At 35.1% G+C, this 21,291-nt stretch overlaps 1 protein-coding gene across 3 annotated transcripts in view; it reads left to right on the plus strand.

The window, feature by feature from the left end:
• LOC125666379 (sodium-coupled monocarboxylate transporter 1-like) overlaps window positions 1–21,291 on the plus strand; it is an 89,657-nt gene that overhangs the window by 22,573 nt on the left and 45,793 nt on the right. Inside the window, exons 1-7 of one of the 3 annotated variants that reach the window (XM_056152041.1) lie at window positions 11,492–11,788; window positions 13,783–14,163; window positions 15,192–15,260; window positions 16,536–16,587; window positions 18,842–18,909; window positions 20,029–20,109; window positions 20,412–20,485. In XM_056152041.1, the coding sequence (XP_056008016.1) occupies window positions 13,822–14,163; window positions 15,192–15,260; window positions 16,536–16,587; window positions 18,842–18,909; window positions 20,029–20,109; window positions 20,412–20,485 (686 nt within the window). In that variant the 5' untranslated portion in view covers window positions 11,492–11,788; window positions 13,783–13,821. Of the gene's footprint in view, window positions 1–3,003; window positions 3,091–3,602; window positions 3,673–4,227; window positions 4,327–5,253; window positions 5,282–11,491; window positions 11,789–12,031; window positions 12,107–13,782; window positions 14,164–15,191; window positions 15,261–16,535; window positions 16,588–18,841; window positions 18,910–20,028; window positions 20,110–20,411; window positions 20,486–21,291 lie in introns of those variants that run through there. The other 2 variants (XM_056152042.1, XM_056152043.1) reach the window with 2 other exon arrangements.

Here is a 21,291-nt window from a genome sequence, read left to right on the forward strand (position 1 = left end):
ACAGCACTTTACCCAACAATAGGTTGTATTGGCAAACTAGATCGTTATAACGACCATATAATTTGCGAATGCTGACTTTTTACGGGACTGTTGAAACTCTTATAACATCAACTTATTTGTCAGTAACCTTTCACGATTTAAAAACTGATCATACGCAGAACAAACTCGTGCGTCGTATCGAATCAGTTGAGAGACATACACACCATATATATATATATATACAGGAAACATTATTAAATAACTGGGAAGTTGACGATGGAATAGCTAAATTCCTTGTTTGTCATAAAGTTGAGTTGTTAGTTCATACTTATCTATGTATACTTTTTTTTATTTAATTAGATGATGGATATACATGTATTTTGATAACTATCATACACACTTGATAATTTAGAATTCTTTTATAGGTGAATACGTTTCATCACGAAATGTTATTTTCTATTTGAATTCTACAACGACAATTGAATTCCAAAGAGGGCTGTAATAGAGATTTCAAGTATCGTTTTAAAGCCAACATTTCTCAAAGTGGTTATAACGATCTAATTTACAGATACAGCCTCTCTTTAGATCGAATGCTGTCTGACGTATTTCATACAATTGTTAGACCGTTCTTTACATACTGATTTAACTACGGATTACCCCGTTTACCTGATCAAGATATATAGGGTTCACAGTGAATGGGACCAATCAACAGGGGATGCTTACTCCTTCTAGGTATCTGATCCCACTTCTGCTGTGTCCAGGAGCCCGTGTTTGCTTTAGGCTTGATTTTCTATTTTTATAGGAATCGTGGGAATGATCTCTATTCGTTATCTTTACCTTTTCACGGATGGAATGATTGAATATTCATTTGTTTAACGTCCCTCTGGAGAATATTTCACTCATGCAAGGTGAAGATAACGAACAGTGATCAATCTCATAACTCCTACAAGCAATACAAAATAGATAGTTGGGCACACACGGACCCCTGGACACACCAGAGGTGGGATCAGGTGCCTAGGAAGAGTAAGCATACCCTGTAGCGACGTCACCACTGCCGGATACAAAATTTAGGCCAATGCTCGGCGCTTATGGCCATTGAGCAGGAATGGATCTTTTTCATGCCACACCTGCTGTGACACGGAACCTCGTTTTGTGTGGTCTCTTCAATCGCCTCTTACGACAAGCAAGGGGTACTGAGAACCTATTCTAACCCAGATTCCCACGGAATTCTTTTCCTTTCACGGAAAGCACACAGTTAACACGATGGTTTATAAAGAGTAAAAATTTTACACACTCAGGTGACCATGAAGGTCCATGGGCCTCATGTTATATCAATAATTGTAAACACGATGAGGACAAGGTTGTAAATTGTTATTCATGTTGTATGTATACAAGTCCACAACTTAATACAGTATATGTTTTCTTTTTTAGTGGTTTTTGTTTCGTTAATAACAACAGGCATGTCACTATTACTTGCAAATGTAAAGGGAACGCTTCTGAAGGTGAGTGATATTAATCTACAATTAACAAAATAATCATAATTTTATGTTTGGTTTTGTTACTTCTGCTGGGAGGTTGTTTATGCACTCTTGTCCTGGTCGTAAGTGTGACTGTTTAACACCTAGATAGAGGGACGGTTCGGCCAATTTTTCGTTAAAGGTTGCATTTGTGGAGGAAAACTAAATAAATATTATTTTGATGTGAATTTTGGATCCTGATGTGCGAGCGATTCAGGCGATATGACATCGCGATCGGGAGTCTATTGCAAAATGTATATGTATTCAGTAAACGTGTGGAATCTGTCGAAGGTTTGAAGACTCGAAACATGCCAACTTGGTCTGGGAGATTCTCCTAAATACTGAATTTGTCGTTTCTATTTTCGGCTTTATTCATGTAATATCTATTTACCTATGTACAGATGACTGATGGCATTGAACACCGTCATGAGGGAGGCGGAAGCGTTATCTCTGCTTTCAAAATAGGGAGTATTATTGAGCTATCAAGACGAAATAGTGTGTCCTCGTGTCATCTCTTTCATTCGTGATAACCGCCGGTGTCACCCTTTAGGAAGTCTACGTAATGTTAGCAGCAAAACCAATACACAGAGCTTATTATAGGTTATTCATTAAATTGTTTTGTAGCATTACGGAGATCCTATGGATAGGGCTACGTTATTGCAGTTAGCATATTTTTATGCCCCCGAGATCGAAGATCGGGGGGGGGGGGGGGGGGGGGGGAGATATTGTTTTTGTCCTGTCTGTCATTCTGTAAATCTGTAATTCTGTCTGAAACTTTTAACATTTTTGACCCCGTGACTTGGAGTTTGACTGACTTTTTGAAAACTTTAACCTTGCTAATAACTTTTGAATAATAAGTGATAGCGCTTTGATATTTCACATGAGTATTCCTTGTGACAAGACCTTTCCATGGGTACGAACAATTTTGACCCTGTGACCTTGACCTTGGAGTTTGGCCTACTTTTTGAAAATTTAACCTTGCTAATAACTCTTGAACAATAAGTGATAGAGCTTTGATATTTCACACGAGTGTTCCTTGTGACAAGGCCTTTCTGTTGGTATTAAACCTTTTGACCTTGACATTTAACTTACTTTTAATTTTTTTTTTTACATTGGTCACAACTTCTAAATGGTAAATATTGGAGCTTTCATATTATACATGAGCATTTCTTTTGACAAGATCTTTCTACTGGTACCAAGATATTTGCCCTTGTGACCTTGGCCATCTTTGGAATTGGCCATTATCGGGGGCATTTGTGTTTCACAAACACATCTTGTTTCATACCGATTTTGACTACGGATCACTTTTTAAAATGATGAAGATATTGGACTAATGGTGATTGTGAACGGTCAAATGGAGATGTTTAATCCTCTCAGGTATCCATCCTACCTCTGGTATGTCCAGGGGTCTGTGATTGCCCTTCATTTAATTTTGAATTCTTTATGGGATTTATGAAATTAATCACTGTTTGTTATTTCTTCACTTTTTCATGTAAATCTATTTTAGCTGGCTCAATTGGTGTTGACAATTCCAACAGGTCCTTTCACTGGGATATTGCTATACAGTATTTTCTGCACCTCTGCAACAACAGCGGTAAAGTATCAAAAATGAAACTTCTATGAAAGAAAATTCAATTCAATAAAGAGTCCGAGTTGTCACCAAGAAGACAATGTCTAGCAGACGATTTAAGTGTAGGAAATAATGCATTGTTCAGTTCACACTCTTGGAAAAATCCACCATATGAAGAGATGATCTCTTAGATTGTGACAGAATCTTCAACAATAGAATACGCATTTAAAGGGTTTAGATCTATTTCCTGGCGTGTATGAACGGTTGTCAAGAGTAAATTTTATTTCCATGAAATAATTTGAAATATAAAATTATGCCGCATCGTGAATTTCTCTAATGTTATTCCTTGCTTATCATGTCGTTCAGTTTCTCCAAAGTAACTGGAAACATAGAAGGCATTACTGATTATGAATCGTGTGTAGACTTGTCTCACGTGTGTAAACTTGTAGATTTCCATCTCCAGTCGATCCTATCACGATATGAAAATAATGTTGAATCGTAATGGAAATAAGTTTCTGTTTTGTTTTTATTACTAGGGAGCTATTATCGGTGGCATTGTCTCGTTTATTTTCTACCTTTGGATGGCCATTGGTAATATTATGGTAGGTCCTCGTGGAGGGGAGAAGAAGCTTGGTCCAGCCCCTGTAGATAAATGTTTTGGCAATTTTACTCTGACGAGCAGCTTACTGTCTTCAAATTCATCGTTTTATGGAACGAAAATTGCAAACGAAACTGTTAGCACAGCGCCAGCCTTATTGTGAGTTATTACATGTACATGCTAGCACCTTTCACATTATAAGTAACCACAACACTAGTACAGCATTTTGTGTAAATACAAAACTATTACAGCACCAGTCACATCATCAAGCAGTACATCGTCAGCCAGATTGTGAGAAACATAACACAGAATAGAAAAAAAAATATGTAGACAGAATAATGTGTTACAGAGAGAGAGAGAGAGAGAGAGAGAGAGAGAGAGAGAGAGAGATTTTACTCACTTTATTGATAAGACTTACAGACAGAAGAAGATATGCATGTATATACGGCAGAGGGATGACGACAAACTTTATTGATAGAATCATCGACAAAGTAGAAGACAAACTACTTTAATGTGTAATATGAGCTAATTAATATTCAACTAAAAAATTTTCATTTACAGAGAAGGTTTTAATAAGATTTACACCTTGTCCTTTCAATGGTTTGACCTCATTGCCATTGTTCTTGTGATCATCATTGGATTAATCGTCAGCCAAATTGTAGGTAAGCATCTGTGCTATGTCCTTGGGTTGGAAATTTCATTATTCAATTAAGGAAATGATGTTTTCTTTAATGACTGAAGCATGGTTCGATCTTTTTATTCTTTAAAAATAATGATTGCGAAGTTAGATACACTAGTACACTACATTACTGGTGAGACATCTGTAAAACAATATTGAAGTAGATCTTGCGCAATGTCTACACTGTACATACAGCACACAAAACATGATTGTGAGAATTTTATCGCCATTCATTTTCATTATTTCATATTGCGTTATGAATATTCCGGAAATGCATTATGCATTTGTAAATATTCCAAGCACTCATATATTCATAAGTGGTGTTGTTGCTTGGATTTCTCGAGAGAAAAATTAATTTGAAACTTGGACTTAATTAAGTCTACAATTTTACCCATATTATGACTACTATAGATAAAGGAAAACTCAAACTTAAACTTGAGATTTTGTCGAGGAATGCAAGTCAGAAGTGAATCATATAGATTCATTGATCGACAAAATGCGACTGAAATGTTGTTGACAGAGTAGCCCTATATAAAATCTAAGTTTCTACGGAATCCCCCCAGTGATTCTATTGTTTAATTTTTAAATTGTTTCATTCCTTTGGAAATTAATTGATATGTTGGAAAATTAAGGCCTCCTGAGCACATGCATATTGTGGAATGATGTGAAACCACAGGGACAGATTTTCATGTATTGCCAAAATTCACAGTTTCATTGGGGTGTAATTTGATGGATATTGTTTCTGTGCATTTATCAAAAATATTATTCAAACTGTGTTGTTCCTTGATATTAGAAATTGTTGGAAAGGGGGTGGAATTACTCGTGAAGTTTTATTCCCCACGAAATATAACGATTCCTCGGTATATGAACGTAAATAGTTGCTAAATATACTATTTCTTTTTTCCTGAAGGCGCCCCCAAAGAAGAAGATGTTGATGCGAGATATGTCTTGAGTTTCACAGAACAGTTTTTTCCGTATCTGCCCAAGAAAATTAAATCTGTACTATCTTGTGGATCAACGATACCAAAGGTATCAAACAAAAGAAATTTGGTTAGGCTAAGCGTATAATTATATACAATCAACCCTGTTTTAAACGGCTTCCCATTAAACGATTTCCTGCCATTATAATATGACCGTAAAATATTAGTATGTCCATTTCATGAGATTTTTTCGAATTATTTTACTTGACAATGTGTTAAGGTATTCAATGTATGTAACGAACATATTTAATACCTATTAAATGGATGGTGGGATTTTTGTAATCACGGTATCATTTTGAAGGATTCATCTAATGAAAGTAATTCACCATAGAAATTTTCTAAATTTTGTTTACTGCTTGATTTATTTCACCTAGAATTTAACATCGAAGTCTTTGGGAAGAGCATGTTTTATTAAAATATTTTTTAAAGAAATTATATTTTCATACAAATCTCTTGGTAGAAAGTTACATAGACTTTCTCTTTATGAAAATATGAAATAAAATTAATCGTTTACCACACATATTTTAGAAAATTAGATTTTTATTGTTTTTATAAAGGGCAGATAATTCGCCAAAAAAGTATTAAGTGCAAAGAAGTCGGCTTCTAATCATTTATACCAGCCATGTGAATTTCATATACTTCACTTTCATCATTATTTAGCAATAAATATTCCGACATGTTGATTTAAATCCTTCAAAATTGTTCATCATCCTTCCGTTATACATTGTATACCTTAAGCAAGTAACCCTCGTGCTTATAATGATTAATGACAGAACTGCACAACTTCAGTGGCGGATCCAAAAAATTTAAAGGGGTGGGGTGGCGGTTTGTACCTTTCTGTCCAAAAGGGTAAGTGAGTTGGAAACCCTAAATGACAAAACATAATCATATTTGTTAAGAATATTCAACCGGTAAGGGGGTTGCAAACCAAATACCCCCCCCCCCTTTCTGGATCCACCACTGAACATTATCATCCTTTTTATGATATGTAGGATGAATGATAAATAATTTCTCCTCAAAATGAAATGTCATCATTGGATAAAACATATCACGTGACTGCTGAAATTCCTTCTAGAGACAGTCAGCAAGAAATCAGTAAACGGCACTTTGACGGATTTATGTACAAACATGGATATTATCCGTTGTAGTATGCTCCTCGATAAGATGAAATATGTTTGTGTATCTAATCTAGCCCTCCTATGTATATTAACAATACGATATATTTCTGAAGACAGACAGTTACAAACCTAATAAATGTTTCCTGTTGTCGAGGAACAAAACTTTTACACGGTGGTATGTAAATATATATCAGAAAGAATTACAATTAAAAAATGTTCCGGGCTCCATATTGCCATCTAAATTTTGCCACTTGCCGTCTAAAAGAATTTTAGCCGCAAACACGTGGCCTGTTCTATCCAATGACAGAACATCATTCTAGTTTTGAGGAAAAACGGAACTAACCATAGGCAGTGAGAGATGAATCTTATAACTAATATTAAGCAGACTTTTCTGGAAAACATCTTATTTCACTTCCCCCTACCATTTATGCTCTTTTACTGAACATGATTCATGTAACCATATGTTAAGCTTTAGATTACCTCTGGTATGTCCAGGGATCCGTGTTTGTCCAACTATCTATTTTGTATTGCTTGTAGGAGTTATGAGATTGATCACTGTTCGTTATCTTCACCTTTCAGTATTTATTAAGATGGTATAGAGGTGCAATCGATAAAATTCCACTAAACATAGCAGTGATGGGTGGGGGCTAGTAATACCATGCAATGCAAGAATAGCAGTCAACATTTTCTTTTTATTTTAACATCTAGAGGCGGAAACAAATAAAAGCAGCCGAGCGCTCCGATAACCAGGATATTCTGATAGACTCCAAATCATTGGAAAATGGTGGTTCCATGGGCCTCCAGACATCACGTGACCCAAGAGAGGATGATCTACTTACTTAAGAAATGTCCAACTTTCAACAAATACGGTATAATTTTTCATCCTTATGTTAAATGGTATAGTTTGAGGAGGCCCGATACACTAACATGTCAAAATGATACAACCGAGCTAAAGATACGAGGGTTAATCCAAAGGTTCGTGGAATTCCTTGATATAACTTTTTTTCATAAAATTTAATTCAAAATCATAATTGATAGTATTTACCCTACTTTGAATATATGTATAGAATGTTTTTGATGAACTCCGGACAGTACTGATTTGACAATGGTCATAGAAACGGATGTTATGAAAGGCGGGGACGACTAAGGTGCCGATAAGGCCTGCGAGCTTCGTCTAATATATTGAGTGCAAGATGTGTGCCTAGCCTCCTTTATAAGTCAGAGATGGAGAAGAGGGGTCCAGTGTTATAGTGACTTTTTACAACAGAACAGGCAAAGGTGACGCGATTTTAACCTAAAGTCACTTCAAAGACTCCACCGAATTTCGCATCCGACCATTTTCAAGCTGTTTGTCTGACTTTAAGTGTTATCATAAAGTTGTAAGAAGTTCTGGTCATATTAGACGAAACTTCTAGTTTATACAGCTACTTGTATAACTATTCATAGTTTATGTCGTTGCGTCATCACAATAACATTATAGAAGAAAGAGCTTTTGGATCAACCTTGTAGGGTAGACATTTTGATATAACAAGTTAAGAATAAGGAACAAGCCTGGATTTCTTGAAATGAACTTCAGTCGATACTTGGATTTAAGTTTGAAATTCTACTCAAATTTTGACTGCTCAAGTAAACTAATTCTGTACTTGCTATGACATATTATTCACGTGTATTGTTATATGTATGTTGAAATGCATTGATTTTATATCCTCAAAATTGTATTTCTATGTCTACTCACCCTCTACTATCTTATTTGTATATATTTATAAATAATTTGTATTTATAACCGATGAGCTGTATAGCTTAAGGAAATAAAGAATCTGAATCTGAAAACTTAAACTAAAGTTTGAGATTTTTTTTTTTTTTTTTTTAGAAATCCAAGCCCGTAGAACACTCAAATTGCTAAAAACTCTCCAGTGCATCGAGCGCCCATAATTGAAAACGTTACACAAGTCCATACCCGATTAATACCGTTATTATGAATTATCTGGATCCCGGTTAAGAAAATTAAAAAATGTTACATAAGAATGTATTCACAACACAAAACTGAGATTGTGTATTTTATTTTCTTTCCAGTATGTGTATCTGTCGTGGCTGTGAAGGAAAGTACAATGTATATTCTAACGTTACGAAATCCCCCACTTGTAAATGATGTAATCTGGAGTTTCCGACCGGAATATATAGTCAAGACAGGTCAGTGACAGGTGTCGCTCGTCATGAGATCGGAATTTGGCATGAAGTATGCAAATGAAGTTCCGACTGGAACAATATGCAGCAGGAATACAGCTGAAAAATTTAGAGCATCGCCATCCGGAGATGTATTGTGGTTTGTTTTTTAAATCGGGATCTGGATGCAATTTTTATTTCGACCGGAACCCCGATGTTCAGATTTGTACAGAATTGTTGAAATTGCGACGGAATGTAAAAATAAAGAAAATAAAACTAAAAATTAACATCTGTCACAATCGCATACATCTTACAAAAAGATTATTACTAAATATATGAAAGGTTAAATTCACCTATGTTCATGTACAGTGATCGATATAATAAATCAATTTTAAAAAATCATATTTATTGTCTTATTATTTACATGTAGCTCTGGTTGACTAATAGACATTATTTGCTAGTCACAGCAGTTTCGTCTGTGGTAAAAGGCCCAAATTGCACAATATCATTAAATCCTAACTATATTATTCCTGACCACGAATGGTCACATCTTCATGAAAAGAGTATAATCGAATGATAGTCCAAACTTCTGATATCTTACCCAGCTTTTCCATTACTGTTGTTCACACTCGACTATACCACCTCGGCTATCCATCTCATGAGAGAATTTCGAATTTCAGGCTATGTAAAGTAACCCGTCGTGGACATAGAAATTTTCTTGATAATACGACAAAAGTTATATACCTGGTACAAGAAGTAATTTTTTTTTCATTGAGTGGGTCAAGTCTTCATACTTTTATTTACAAAACATTGTACACCTTAACATGTACTAACATATTTTACTCAGTTCACAGTGGAGACTTGGCCCACTTCTTATGAAAATCTGCTTGGAAAAGTCAAATTTATTGTTATTTTGTGCGTTTTTCGCGTATACGTGATTTTAAATAGGATTTTTTTCAATGTTCCTTTGAAATGGGCATATCGAGAAAGCTTTTTGGAAAATATGGATTGATTGTTGTAACTAGAATGCAAATTTTTCTTTTTCTGGAGAGTTTCAATTTTAACTTTGATATTTGTCCTTCTGTGGGTTCTCTGCTCCATAAAGTCACCCATCTTCTTTCAGTTTTGAAAATAAATCACGACCTACACGCCAACATACATCATGAAGTTCATTCGCCTTGTAGTTCTTACCCTTATACATGTTCAAAAATGAATGGACAAATATTTATTAACAATACCTGGAACAATGATTTATAGAGATGAAAGTAAAACACAATTTAAAAACATAGTAACTGTATATTTAGTAGTATTTGATACATGTATGTGAAAGATCTTTATAAAAGAAAATTGCGGTTAAATCAAAAACGTTCACTACATCAATTATAAAGCACCATATATCATGAAAACATGAACAAATCGTTAGTTCGGAATCTCTTGTTATTTCTGAGTTATTTATGAATGAAAGAAGGTGACAGAAACTAACAAGAGTTAAAGGTGCCTAACATAGGATAAATATACTTTTAGAGAAGTCGCTGCACTATCTGCAAATCATACCCATAGAATTATAATACGCGAAAGGTAAAATAAAACTAAGACCTCCGAACACCTCGGTTAAATAAATATATAAATGGGTATTCATTTCTAGGCATATAGCATTTTAACTTTGAAGTGTTTTACGATGTTTTCTACTTGTGTGGTGAATGTATCACTTAAAACAGCTGACCTTGGATGTATATGTATTGAATACCCCGGCGGCGTGACGGAAAAGAAAACCTACTTTTGGAGATAGTTCACAGGTCAACCTTAAGCAGTCAGCACGGATAGGGCCATCTTTGTCATTATTTCCTATGCAGTGTAGCCGTCATAGATAATATTCAGATCAAATTTATTATAATTTACATATTTTGTGAGAGCAAACTTTTTTCATTTCTCCTATTCAACAACCCGTGGAGTATTGTGTGTGTGACTGAGAGCATCTAACATCTACTTTATGCTTGGGAGTGGTTATGTTACTGTACAAAAAAAGAAAAGAAAAAAGTTTGCTAAGAATTAATAGATATAATTTGCAGTTCAGTGTGCAATGGTCACATATTATTCTTGGGTTTTAAAGAAGAAGAAAAAATCAAGTTACGAGTTTTCGCCTAGCAATATACAATGTATCAGATTTCGCTTTCAAAATGCACACATTTAAAATGTCTTGCAGGCCGAATAACACAAATGAAGAATTATGCAAGATCAAATCTTACATAAAAATGTTCATTCTGCTAAGGTGTACATCTTATACCTTCTGTGAACATCAGAAACAAAAATATTTAAAAGCAAAATTACGAAGTAAATACGTGTAGATTCCCTGAGTCTTAACGGGTACATTTCATTTGGGTGGATTTTTTCAAATGCTGTTTCTTTCGTTTGGGCAAATTAATTTGCGGATATTAAATTTACAAGTAACTACATGAATTATTAAAGCAACCTTTTATTACACAAGGAAAGGTGAAGAAATCGTTAGTTAGTAATCTCTTAGTTCTGAGTTGTTTATGAATAAAAGAAGATGACAGAAACAAACAAGGGTTAAAATGCTGACAGAGAATAAATGTACTTTTGGAGAAGATTCTGCACTGAAGGCAAATCATACTTTATGGGAATGGTAGATAAATTTGAAACCTAGGGACACCTCGGTAAAATGGCTATAATATTAATGAGTATTCATTTACAGGCATATCAAATTTTTAACTTTGAAGTGTTTCACAATGGCAGGATGGTGTGATTTTGGTACCACTTCAAACGGCTGACCTTGAATGTATAGTGAATTGCCCCGGCGGCGTGACGAAAAAGTAAAACTTCTGTGTGGAGACAGTTCACAATTGAACCGTGAGGAGAGAGTCATCTATGCCTGTCATTATTTCCAAAGTAGTCATAAATAATACTCAGATGCAATTTGTCATAATTTACATATATCTTGTGAAACCAAACTTATTCATTTATCCTAATTAACACCCGGTGCACTGCGGTGTGTGTGAAATTTTTAGGGACTTGAATATTTCCACCTCTGCTGTCGATGGTAAGCGATACATGTTTTGGTCTAGCGATCGTCTATTTATAAAACATGCTTTGTATGTCTTCTCCGATGTTTATACACATGTCAGCTAAGTGTTTCACGCATTCAAGGATTGATTGAAAAGATGAGGTATGTTTGTCTCTTTCTCTCTCTCCAATTTCTATTTCAAATGACAAATGAATATTACAATGCTGCAGACTTTGCATTAATTCCTTTCATGGAGATAACAATATTTGGTAATCTAATGATGTTTTTATGTTAAACTGAATCTAAAAATAGATAGAACAAAAGAAAAACAACACACTAAAGAACGGGGTATATCAGGTTACCGTTGCGTAAGCATCCTCTGATTTTTAACATTCCGTCATTTCTAGTGGAGTCCTGTACAACAGGTCCAAAGTAAACAAATATAACTACTGCAAGGACAATAACGAACAGGTTCATAAGGTAAATACGTCATACATAAACAACAGACAGACCTTTGATGTACGAAAACATCCGAAAATGTTTTAATAAATTTTTCCACTTGTGTACATATTCTACCATGATTGTTCCCGTGATTTGCCGAGAGTTTATGCATCATGTGAATAAATAAACGTTGTTGACTTATAATTCAATTCAATTCAAATATGATCCATGATCTGCATATATTATTCGTCAACATTTTTTATTAATAGTGTAATATTTTCAGTAAACTTGTGAATTCTTAGTTCCGCCCCAATATTTGATATGTCGGTCAAGGTCGGTTAACATGGTGACAAGTCGCTAATTTGGCATCGGAAAAAGATATCTTTAGTAATGTGCATATGGGTGAATTGATAGATTTGTATAGAGCGCCTTGAGGTTTTGACACCAACAGTATGTGATGCGTCTGATCACTCATACTTCGGAGAGAGAGAGAGAGAGAGAGAGAGAGAGAGAGAGAGAGAATATTGTTTAGCGTCCCTCTCGAGAATATTTCACTCATATGGAGACGTCACCACTGCGGGTGAAGGGCTGCAAAATTTAGGCCTATGCTCAGCGCTTATGGCCTTTTGAGTAGGGAGGGATCTGTATCGTGCCACACCTGCTGTGACACGGGACCTTGGTTTTTGCGGTCTCATCCGAAGGACCGCCCCATTTAGTCGCCTTCTACGACAAGCAAGGGGTGCTGCGGACCTATTCTAACCCGGATCCCCACAGGATAGAAAGAGAGAGAGAGAGAGAGAGAGATGATAATATACATGTTGTAGAGAACAATAATGAGTAGCTTTATTCCAATAAATGATTTTGCATCACAGACGTAGCATACCTAACTAGCATACTGTTTTTTATGGCAACCACGTTTTGTGTCCTAATTTGTCGCCAACATATTCTCCTTACAAATCATACAAACCCTGCGTTTACATTACATGTATGTACACTTTCTACTAAAATTTTCTGGAAATGTGTTTCTTTTTCCATTATTGTTTATAAGTAAGTTTTTCTCTGGGGAGGGGCGACCTGTAGAAAAAGCATCCCTCAAATTTTTGGGAAAACTATTGAAAATAGAACTAAGTTTAATTGAACATGTAAGAAGAGTTACATACAGGATTTTATTTTGTTCCAAGTAATGTCAGTTGTCGAATGATGAATCAAATACAATGTCAATTGCGAACACTTTTGAGTCAAAAACGTAAACAATCGTAACTAACTCCGAACTATTCGTAACAGCACATTATCAACACGTTAACAGGTCGTGATTTACACGTAAACGCTAAGCTAAATCGTAAATTTCCTTTATATACTCGTAACAATCCCTAAAAAGCTCGTAAAATGTCGTAAATTGCTCATATTTATCCGTGTTCACTCCGAACAAATCGTAAATGTTTGCCGTAAATGCATCGCAAGAACTCGTAATAAACCGTAAATGGCCAGTAAATACTCTTAAAACGTTCTTATATGGCTCTTTAAAGTGTCTAAATCGTAACAATCCGTGTACTTTTACGGATTTGTGGAATACATAAGTATCCGTAAGAAAAATCCGTGAATGTGAAGGTACCATTATGGTGACGTCTCCATATGAGTGAAAAATTCTCGAGAGGGACTTTAAACAATATATAATCCTTTGTGTCCTTACAGCGGTTGTTTTCTTTCGTTTCCAGTATTGCTGACTACTGTCATTAAAATCTGAAGAACACAAAATGTTGTCAGAAGTGCAGTTCGCTGTAGAGGACTATGTTGTATGTGGGCTTGTGTTATGCGTGTCCATCGTCATTGGGTTGTACTACGCATGCTCTGGCGGACGTCAGGGAACTACCATAGAATATCACCTTGGAAACCGGAACCAGAATTTCCTGCCAGTAATGTTCTCTTTGATGGTGACGTCACAATCGTCCATTTTGATTTTGGGTGTACCAGCTGAGGCCTATCTCTATGGGTATCTGGCGGCATTTTCAGGCTTTGGATTCTGGATAGCTTATTGGGTGTCCGCTCGTATCATCATCCCTGTCGTTCATCCACTAAAAATTACTAGTGTTAATGAGGTAAATATTACGGTATTTATCCTCTTATGGCATTGTCACCGATATAAATAGTGTGATGTATGTATATACCTGTATAGTAACAATTCAGAATTGTATCCTCTTTTATGGTGGGTTATCATTCGTTTGTATTCAGCGTTGGTCATATTTAATGACCAAGCTGATTTCAAGCCATCGTCAGAAACCTGCGGTCGGTCCCATTTCTTTTACTTCCCGTGGAAGACAACGCCGATATTTTCGATGGAAGGTGTATCGCAGCTTCTTTACATGATTGGTCGCTTTACCATTCCTTATTGCGATATTAAACCAATGTAAAAGCCCCCTATTTCTATTGTTCGGGAAAAACCATGGCTTTCGAAGCAAACATTTAAACAAGTCTAGTTACAAAGCTTTCAGCGAAATGCTTTACAACTTCTTTGTCAGTTTGTTTTGAAATTAATTCTGTTCGAAAATGTAAACATACCTAACAACTTATCTCTTTCCTCCTTTATCTGGTTCACTTTCATGACCATTGACTCGTTGAATTTGCATACCCGATTTAAGTTACTTGTACAAAGGCTGCATACAAATGATGCGTCTGTTTGGCGAAAGTTCGGTTACTCTAGAGCATAGCTGTTCTGTTCAAGTGAAGTTTTCGACGACAGAACCCTGTAACCCTGATCTTTGATAATGGTACATCAAAACACACACACTTTCATGGGCGCCGCCATTACTGTTGACTCTCAGAGTTTCGGGAATACTTACGGCGATTCCCATTGGTACTCGAAAGGTCAAGTAAGATTATGCATTTTAATGAGTTATGCGAAAATATCGGCGATGTGTCCCACGGATGGTAAAAGAAGAGCAACCGACCGTGTGTTTCCGACGATGATTTCAAGCAAACAATAGAACAGACTAAAAGACAACAAAATCATTTCAGGCCCATACACAAAGTTTTATAGCCTGTAAAAGTTTTATTTGATTTTCTTACGTGGACATCTTCACATTTTCACCTTGTTTAACAGTTATATTCTAATTGTTTGTCATTGCAGTACTTTGAGCTAAGATACCAAAACAATAAAGTGCGTATTCTAACAACGTTCCTCTCCTTCTTGTTTTGGGTGAGTTATATAGTATTCAGAATTAACTTGTGAATTGAAAAGAATCTGCTTTAAACGAACTTTTACTTGTATATTTAACCTATGTAAACAAAATCATGACACGAGCCTCGTTCACATAACAAGGAATTGTAAGCTCTGTATCTTTCATGTACCATGACAACTGATATTCAAAGTTTTGCTAACCATTAGAAATACTTTAGTTAAGCATTCTAAGCATTAAAAATGGGAAAATAAAATTTGAAATTTTTTGCTCAAATCGTGTCCATGGGGCACCCGTGTTAGTGATACCTGTGTCCGACAATGGATCTCAAAAACTTGGCAGTGGCCATCTAATGGTCTTTTTCAAGGTTTATAGACATTTTGTAATCTAGTCAGTAGAGTTGCAGTGGAATATATTCAAATAGCATAAATTCAAATGACTGCCATTCTAATTACATATCATGATGTTATTGAACATATATTGGTGAATATTAGCAGAGTTGAGCTTCGCGAAGTTGTGACCCAATGAGTGCCAATATTCACTTATGTAAGTTCAGTTAATAACTCCTTTTTTATGTAACTAAACTTTTTTATATTGATGATTTATTAATTTTTTTATCAAGTTAGAAAATGAAACATTTCTGACACTGATATGAATGTGTTTTTCAATGTTTATCTAAATGCATCAATTAATGCTTGCGAAATGTTTCAAATTGGTCCTTAGAAGTATATCTAGGTCGAAATGATGTAATAATTGATGCTTCATTGATAAAAATCGACACCGGCGACTAGAGCTTATCAAATGATTGGATATTTGTTTAGGTAGCAGGGGATAGTTTCAAACTATAGGCCCGGTAAAATTTCTTTTAAAAATAGATGAATTGATTGTTTATGGTTTTACGCCGTTTTGGTATTATTTCACGGCGGCAAAAATAGAAATACCGAACAAAAATTCCCCTGTTACTTAACAACTAATCATGCAATTACGGTAACTCAAACTCGTTTAGTGCAGATTCTATTATTTCATGAAAAGTTGGCGTTAACAAATGACCCATGTATTGCATTCTAAAATTCTCTAGAATTTAGAAAATTTAATTACTAAAGAATTATTAGCTATATCATAAAATACAATGGAATGCATTCCATTAACATACATTTCATTGCCATGTATTCTTATAACATTGATAAACATTCCTATGGCATATTTTCTAATGACATATATTACAGAAGAATACATTCCAAAGCTGCTCGTCAATAAGTTTAGCAGTTCTTATGTTTTGTTTATTTTGGTTTCAGTTCATCTACCTAGGCATTGTTACATTTGGTGTATCTACAGCCATTGAGACAGGTAAGATATGGTTTGCAGTGATCGTAAATGGATTAAGATTTATCTAGTGTTAATTTAACCATCCTTTTCAAAATAAAAGAAACCACAGAATCGTCCATTTCTGCTTCATACCTAGATATTTTATTGAAAGTAGATATTAACGGCAAACTAACAACTCGACATCATGACAAACGGGATAATTTCAGCTTCTCAATCGTCAACTCCCCATATTTATGTAGCAAATATTCCATTATCACTTCTTTCAACTGATTCGATACACAAGAGCATGTTTTGCGTATGATATAGTCAGCATTTCGCAAATTCTGTGGTCGTTATAACTATCTAGGTCATTAATACAACCTATCATTGGGTCAAATGCTGTCTGACGTGCTTCATACCGATTGTTAGACCGTTATTGACACACTGATTTTGATTACGAGTAACTTCGTTTATCTGATCAGGATATAGGGCTCACGGTGGGTGTGACTTGTCGACAGGGGATTTTAACTCCTCCTAGGCATCTGATCCCGACTCTGGTGTTTCGAGGGGTCCGTGTTTGCCCAACTATCTATTTTGTATCGCTTATAGGAGTTATGAGATTGATCACTGTTCGTTATCTTCACCTTTCATAGGGCTCATGGCGGGTGTGACCGGTTGATAGGGGATGCTTACTCCTCCTAGGTACCTCATTGCACCTTTGGTATTTGCAGGGGTCCGTGTTTGCACAAGTCTTAATTTTGACTTTCTTATAGGAGTTATGAGATTTTTCGCTATTCGTTATCTTTTCCTTTTCATTATAAGTTTTAAAATTGAGGTAGGCTACTGACAAATACGATGATGTTACAAGGATTTCAACAGTCTCCTTTAAAGGTAGTATCTAGCAAATTTTGTTGTCGTTATAACCATGAAACTTACCAATGCATCTAATTGTTAGACCATTATTTACATACTGATTTTGACTACAGAGTTCTTCGTTTACCTGATCAAGATATAGGGCTCACGTCGGGTATGACTGGTCGACAGGGGATGCTTACTCCTCCTAGGCACCTGATCCCACCTCTGGTGTGTCCAGGGGTCCGTGTTTACCCTACTACTATCCATAGTCCGTGTTTGTCTACTCTAAATTTTGTATGTTAACAGGAGTTATGAGATTGATCACTATTCGTTATATCTTCATCTTTAGGACATTGTTAGTTTTAGTGTGCTATGTTTGAATGTATATCTAAATTTTGTATGTTAACAGGAGTTATGAAATGGATCACTATTCGTTATATCTTCATCTTTAGGACATTGTTAGTTTTAGTGTGCTGTGTTTGAATGTATATCTAAATTTTGTATGTTAACAGGAGTTATGAGATTGATCACTATTCGTTATATCTTCATCTTTAGGACATTGTTAGTTTTAGTGTGCTATGTTTGAATGTATATCTAAATTTTGTATGTTAACAGGAGTTATGAGATTGATCACTATTCGTTATATCTTCATCTTTAGGACATTGTTAGTTTTAGTGTGCTGTGTTTGAATGTATATCTAAATTTTGTATGTTAACAGGAGTTATGAGATTGATCACTATTCGTTATATCTTCATCTTTAGGACATTGTTAGTTTTAGTGTGTTATGTTTGAATGTATATCTAAATTCTGTATGTTAACAGGAGTTATGAGATTGATCACTATTCGTTATATCTTCATCTTTAGGACATTGTTAGTTTTAGTGTGCTATGTTTGAATGTATATCTAAATTTTGTATGTTAACATGAGTTATGAGATTGATCACTATTCGTTATATCTTCATCTTTAGGACATTGTTAGTTTTAGTGTGCTATGTTTGAATGTATATCTAAATTTTGTATGTTAACAGGAGTTATGAGATTGATCACTATTCGTTATATCTTCATCTTTAGGACATTGTTAGTTTTAGTGTACTATGTTTGAACGTATATATGACAAGGTGAAGATGACGAAGAGTGATTAATCTCGTAACTCCTATAAGAAAAACAAAATAGAGAGTTGGGCAAACATGCACCCATGGGTATATCAGTGGTGAAATGTTTTATATCAAAGGATAGGATATTGTTAGTTTAGGGCCCTCGATATGGTTGTGACTATAGAATTAATGTATATTAATTGATATGACATTGCTTGGTTTAGGGACCTCGGTCTGACTGTGAATTAGAACTGTTTTATATTAATTGATATGACATTGCTTGTTTTAGGGACCTCGGTCTGACTGTGATTTAGAACTGTTTTATATTAATTAATATGACATCATTAGTTTTAGGGGCTCCGGTCTGGTTGTGTATAATTCTGGTGTCCATGATTAGTATGGTATACACTGCTATCGTAAGTTGCTTGTTCTTTATGTTACGTCACAATAATATGTCGATTCTTGATGAAAAAGAATAGTAATAGTCAACAAATTCCCAATAAGAAATGATATTGTGTTGGAATAACACAAAGTAGAATTTCCCTTTATGAAATTAGTATTCTGACTGTTAATCATTATTTTCTAAAAGCAAATGGAAGGTTTTATATATATATCTGAGTAACCTTAAGTGATCTATTGCAATTGGTCTGCGTCCGTCGTCGTCCTTCGTGCGTTTACAATAGAACATTTTAAACTTCTTGATAACCACCATTCCAATTCTTTTCAAATTTGGTATGAAGCATCTTGGGGACAAGGGGGACATAAAATATAAATTTGAGGAGTCCTGCACAACTGAGGCGTTAAGAGAGGGGCAAAAATTGACCAATTTTCAAAATGCTTTTCATCTACAACAGCGTATGTGTAAGAAAAATTAAACGCATAGTGATAAAAGCAGGAAGATGTATACCAAAAATGTAAATTTCGTGATCCCTGGGGTAGTGGTTCTGACTCCAGGGCGGGGCCAAAAACGATACAGTGTATATAGTATTTATGTATATTTAATGTTATGAACACTAAATTGAAACTGAATGGATATTTTGAATGAACAGGTATATGTAACCCTTTATCAAAATTGTAAATTATGTGATCCCAGGGGTGAGGGTTTTGGTATCATGGCGGAGCCTAAATGGTCAGTGATTAAATATGTTAACAAATGAATATTCTTAACGCCTTCTTGATAACTGTCATTGCAATTCTTTTCAAATTTCTTATAAAGCATTATTGGGACAAGGGGGACATAAATTCTAAATTTCAGAATTACTGCAACCTGGAGTCTTAGGGGCGGGATAATTGAATTGTAAATTTGAGGACTTCTGCACATATCACGGGTTAATTTTGTCCATGTTCACTGGGAAAAAATAGTCCAGATTTTGTTTAGCCTAAAGTTGTTTCGTGCTGTTTTAAAGTATTAAATGAATTTATATTCGCGCAGTTTTTTTTTCATTTGGCCAGTTAGGATAAGGGCGAAAATAAAACGTGGGCAAAATATACCCGGTATACAGTATAGCAAATACTTATTCATCGTCTTTTTATAGGGAGGGATCAAAGCCGTTATTTGGACTGACGTCATACAATATCTCATTATGTTCCTATCAGTGTTAGCTGTTATCATTCAGGTAAATGTAAAACTTATACGGTACCAATTTTGATGCACCAGATGCGCATTTCGACAAATAATGTCTCTTCAGTGATGCTCAACCGAAATGTTTGAAATCCGAAATAACTATGAAGTTTTAGAGCTAAATATAGCCAAAAACAGCGTGCCAAAAACGTGGAGCCAAATAAATATATTATTTCATATGTTTATATACATTTTCAACGCCATTTCCTTGTTTCAAATATGGTTTGTAAAAGGCGCTCGAGCATTCGTCTGATCATATCAAAAGGAGTCGTTAAGACTTTTATGTTTTATCTACAGGGGTCATTGAAGGTTGGAGGCGGGTCTGAAGTACTCCGCATAAATTCAAATGGAGGTAGACTTGATGTTTGGAAGTATGTATATGCATTTCAAAAATGTACAATGTACTTGTAATTCGAGTTCCTTCTGTCATTACCTAGAGGTAGAGTGATGATTAAACAATTTTTTGTTATCTTGACAGAGAAATTGAATTTCGTAATAGTTTCAACATGTATATACCTATGCGCAGCTTGACATACCGATATAACTTGGCATTAATTCCACTTTTGGTAATCGTACTTATACTCCAACTAGGGCAGTTGATGAAATTCCTCAAAATCATGCTTTAGTTTTGGACACATTTAATACCCCAGTCAATGGGTCGGATGAATATCAGTTACCGTACCTATACTGGATTCCATAAAACCCTTACAAACAAAGATATATTGCTGGATCCAGTAAATGTTCTACCACACCTCTATCTTTACTCCTCATGAAAATATTAACAGCTGTGAAGGTACTGTGCAACTGCATATGCCAAACTTGGTGTAAATCAAATGTGGAGTCTAAAAACTCCTAAAGAGCTTTTAGTGAACTTGAAATCGCAAAGATTTTCTCAAATCAACAACATCAAAACGTATGACTTTTCAACACTTTACACGATCATTCCTCACGTAAAATTAAAGATTAGACTTTTTGACATTATAGAAAGTTGCTTCTTCAACAAAAATGGAAATATTCATATCTAGTGATTAGTCATCCAAAAAATTACTTTGTTAAAGACCACTCTGATTCCACGAACAAGTATTCTGAAGTTGAAATTAAAAATGTGCTGTAGTTCCTCATGGACAATATCTTCGTAGTCATTGGTGATCAGGAGTGCGTTTTACAAAAGAATTTA

The sequence above is a fragment of the Ostrea edulis genome, chromosome 10 (genome assembly GCF_947568905.1).
Source record: "Ostrea edulis chromosome 10, xbOstEdul1.1, whole genome shotgun sequence".
Lineage (NCBI taxonomy): Eukaryota > Metazoa > Mollusca > Bivalvia > Ostreida > Ostreidae > Ostrea > Ostrea edulis.